The sequence below is a fragment of the Monoraphidium neglectum genome (genome assembly GCF_000611645.1).
Source record: "Monoraphidium neglectum strain SAG 48.87 unplaced genomic scaffold scaffold00504, whole genome shotgun sequence".
Classification (NCBI taxonomy): Eukaryota; Viridiplantae; Chlorophyta; class Chlorophyceae; order Sphaeropleales; family Selenastraceae; genus Monoraphidium; species Monoraphidium neglectum.
The window spans coordinates 21359-24193 of NW_014013124.1; the positions used below are offsets into that span (position 1 = coordinate 21359).

Sequence of the window (2835 nt, forward strand, 5' to 3'; positions counted from 1 at the left end):
GTGCACACGTGTGTGTGTGTGTGTGTGTGTGTGTGTGTGTGTGTGTGTGTGTGTGTGTGTGTGTGTGTGTGTGTGTGTGTCCGCACGTGTGCGTGCGTGCGTGCAGGGGTACTGCGTCGCAGCAGTGTGATTGTGTGACGCTCTGTGCCTGCCTTCAGATTTCAAGGTGGTGCCTGCCAGCGTTGCCCCCCTGATCCATCACGCGTCACGGCTCGTCCCCCTGCACCACGCCCTCTTGGGACCGAGCCTCTGCTGACTCTCCTGCCAGTGTCTGCCTTATGCATAATCAAAACACTGTTTCACATGGTGTTCCAATAACATTTTGTGATCGTCTTCCCAGAGCGAAATTGTTGCAACGCAGCCCAAATCCAATTGAACAACCTCAGACATTCTGGCCCTGTATTGATTTCAACGGCAATTACTGCAGCTGACACGATCCCCGAGCCCTTCGCCACCAGGGGCGAGTGTACCGCCGCGCACTGCAGCAGAGCTGAGGCCCGCACTCGCCGCACGCGTGCACGGGAGCGCCCCCCTGCCCCATCAGACAGGGCCGTCTCTCAAGTAGACCCCCAGCACCACCCGCGCTGCCCGCAGCAGCCGCTTGCGCTCCACCCGATACCGCACGGCCGCGATCAGCCGGGCGTCAAACTGTTGCTCCCCCTGCTGCTCCTGGTCCTGCTGCTGCTGCTGCTGCTGCTGCTGCTGCTGCTGCTGCTGCTGCTGCTGCTGCTGAAGCAGTTGCCTGAGCGTCTCCTCATCCTGCTGCAGGCTCGTGGCGGCAGCGTCAATCTCCCCGTCGACCTGCGACAGCAGCGCTGCCGCCAGCCGCCGCTGCGCCTCGTTGCCGCCGGCCGCCGCCGCGCCGCCGCCGTCGGCGGGGGCCAGCGGTAGTGATTTCAGGGCTGCAAAGAGGTAGGGGTTTTTGCCCTGGGCGGCGTCCATGAGTAACCCGCTGCCGAGCGCGTCCTCTGCCCGATCCAAAGAGAGGGTGGCCCTGTTTCAGGATTTATGCATTGTTCGATGTGAGGCGTTGTCAGTGGCATGCAATTGTGTGTGCATGAGCACGTGCACGTGTAGAAGTGCGGACGAGCAGAATCACTTAGCGTGACTGTACACACGCGCACACACTCTCTTACACACACACACACACACACACACACACACACACACACACACAGCGCAATTCCAGTCGACGCCCGCTTTTGCAGCCTCCCCCAACCCCCACCCTTTTTGAAACAACTTCACCCGCAATCACCACCCACCCCTCTGGGACCTCCAGCGCGAGCCTGTCCGCCATGTTCCCGCCATGGGGCACGAAGCCGTACTGCGCCATCAGGCGCTGGTTGGTGTAACCCGCCGGGCCGCTGTACGAGATGGTGACCTGGGCGGCAGACGGGCGGCGGGACGATGGGGCAGAAGCTTTGATGGGTGTGCGTGAGGTCCCTGGGAGAGGGCGGCGGGGCTGCAAGGCCAGCCCTCGCCCACGCGCTCGCAAAGCATGTGCATGCACCCATGCATGCACAGGCGTGCTGACTCAGCGTGCGTGACTCCCACCTCTTCCCCGGCCTTGATGTCCTTCACTGCCACAAGGTAGAAGAAATCCTGCCCGCTGCTGCTGCTGCTGCTGCTACTGCTGCTGCTATCGCTACTGCTGCTGCTGCCGTTGCTGCTCGGCAGCGCCGCCAGGAAGTCCGCGTTGGGGTCAAACGCGTGGTTGGCTGCGCGGCAGTGGGGTGGAGGGGAGGGCGCAAAGCGGCGCGTCAGCGGCGGCGTCAGCGCCAGCTGTACCAGCAAAGGAGTCGAAGGAGGGAGGGGGTGATGATGATGCAGCGCCCTTGAAGGGCCGGCTTGGTGCGCACGGCAGCGAGCATCGGCGCGGCCACGCTGCGCGGCCCCGATGCCACCGCTCCCTGGGCGCGGTATGCGGGGGCCGCCGTTTGGGGCCTGCGCCGCCACTTCTGTGCCAACGCCGCACCGGGGCCCCGCACGGCCACGCACGACCCTGAGCCGCTCCCCATCCAACGGGTCGCTGAGCCAGCCCGCCCGGGGGCCGTTCAACCCCGCGCCGGCGGGCCGCCGAGCAGCGCGTGCGGCTCACCCATATCCAAGAAAGGTATAGAGGCCCACGCCTCCCCGCCCACCCCGAACGCCCGGCTGCGGACGCAGGCGAACCCCCACTGCAGCCAGCTCGGCGCGCCGGGCGCCGCGGGGGCGGCCATTCCTGGGAACAGCCCAGCCAGGCGCTCCTGGATTGGATTGGATGCGAGAGAGGGGACCAAGGATTCAGCAGTGCGCCGCACTCCTCTGCTTTGAACAACATCATGAGCCACAAAACGCTACATATCCCTGCACCTCAAAATGAGCCTGGCATTAACACGAGATCATGAGATGATCAAACTCAAAACGCTGTCGACATTTGCAGAAATCCCGCCCCTCAAGATGTGCCGCCGAGGGCAGCGCCCGCGCCCCCCGGGGCCGCCTGCGCCGGTGCCGCACCTGCTGCGCCCTCGCGGCCGCCTCTATCGCCGGGTGCTGCAGCTCAGACCGCAAATCCGCGCCCCAGCACAGCGGCAGGGTGAGCTCCTCGGGTGCGGGCAGCAGCGCGGCCGCGTAGCTTCCCCACAGCTCCCCGCCGTCGCCGGCGGCGGCGTCCAGCAGGGCGAGGGCCTGCAGCAGGTCCCTGGGGTGAGCCATGTGTGTGTGTGTGTGTGTGTGTGTGTGTGTGTGTGTGTGCTTGCGCGCGCGCACGCGTGCATGTGAGCGTGCGTGCGTGCTTGCGTGCATGTGTGCGTGTGTGGAGAGAGGCGGGGATGGGGGAAAGGAGGGGGGTGGGTA

At 65.3% G+C, this 2835-nt stretch overlaps 1 protein-coding gene across 1 annotated transcript; it reads right to left on the reverse strand.

The window, feature by feature from the left end:
* Positions 1 to 540: 540 nt before the first annotated feature.
* On the reverse strand, positions 541 to 2694 carry MNEG_3843 (hypothetical protein; the record flags this gene model as incomplete). Its single annotated transcript, XM_014047683.1, has 5 exons — positions 541 to 994; positions 1263 to 1381; positions 1555 to 1782; positions 2142 to 2246; positions 2497 to 2694. 5 exons carry the CDS (start codon positions 2692 to 2694, stop codon positions 541 to 543), a joined length of 1104 nt encoding a protein of 367 aa, XP_013903137.1.
* Positions 2695 to 2835: the final 141 nt, after the last annotated feature.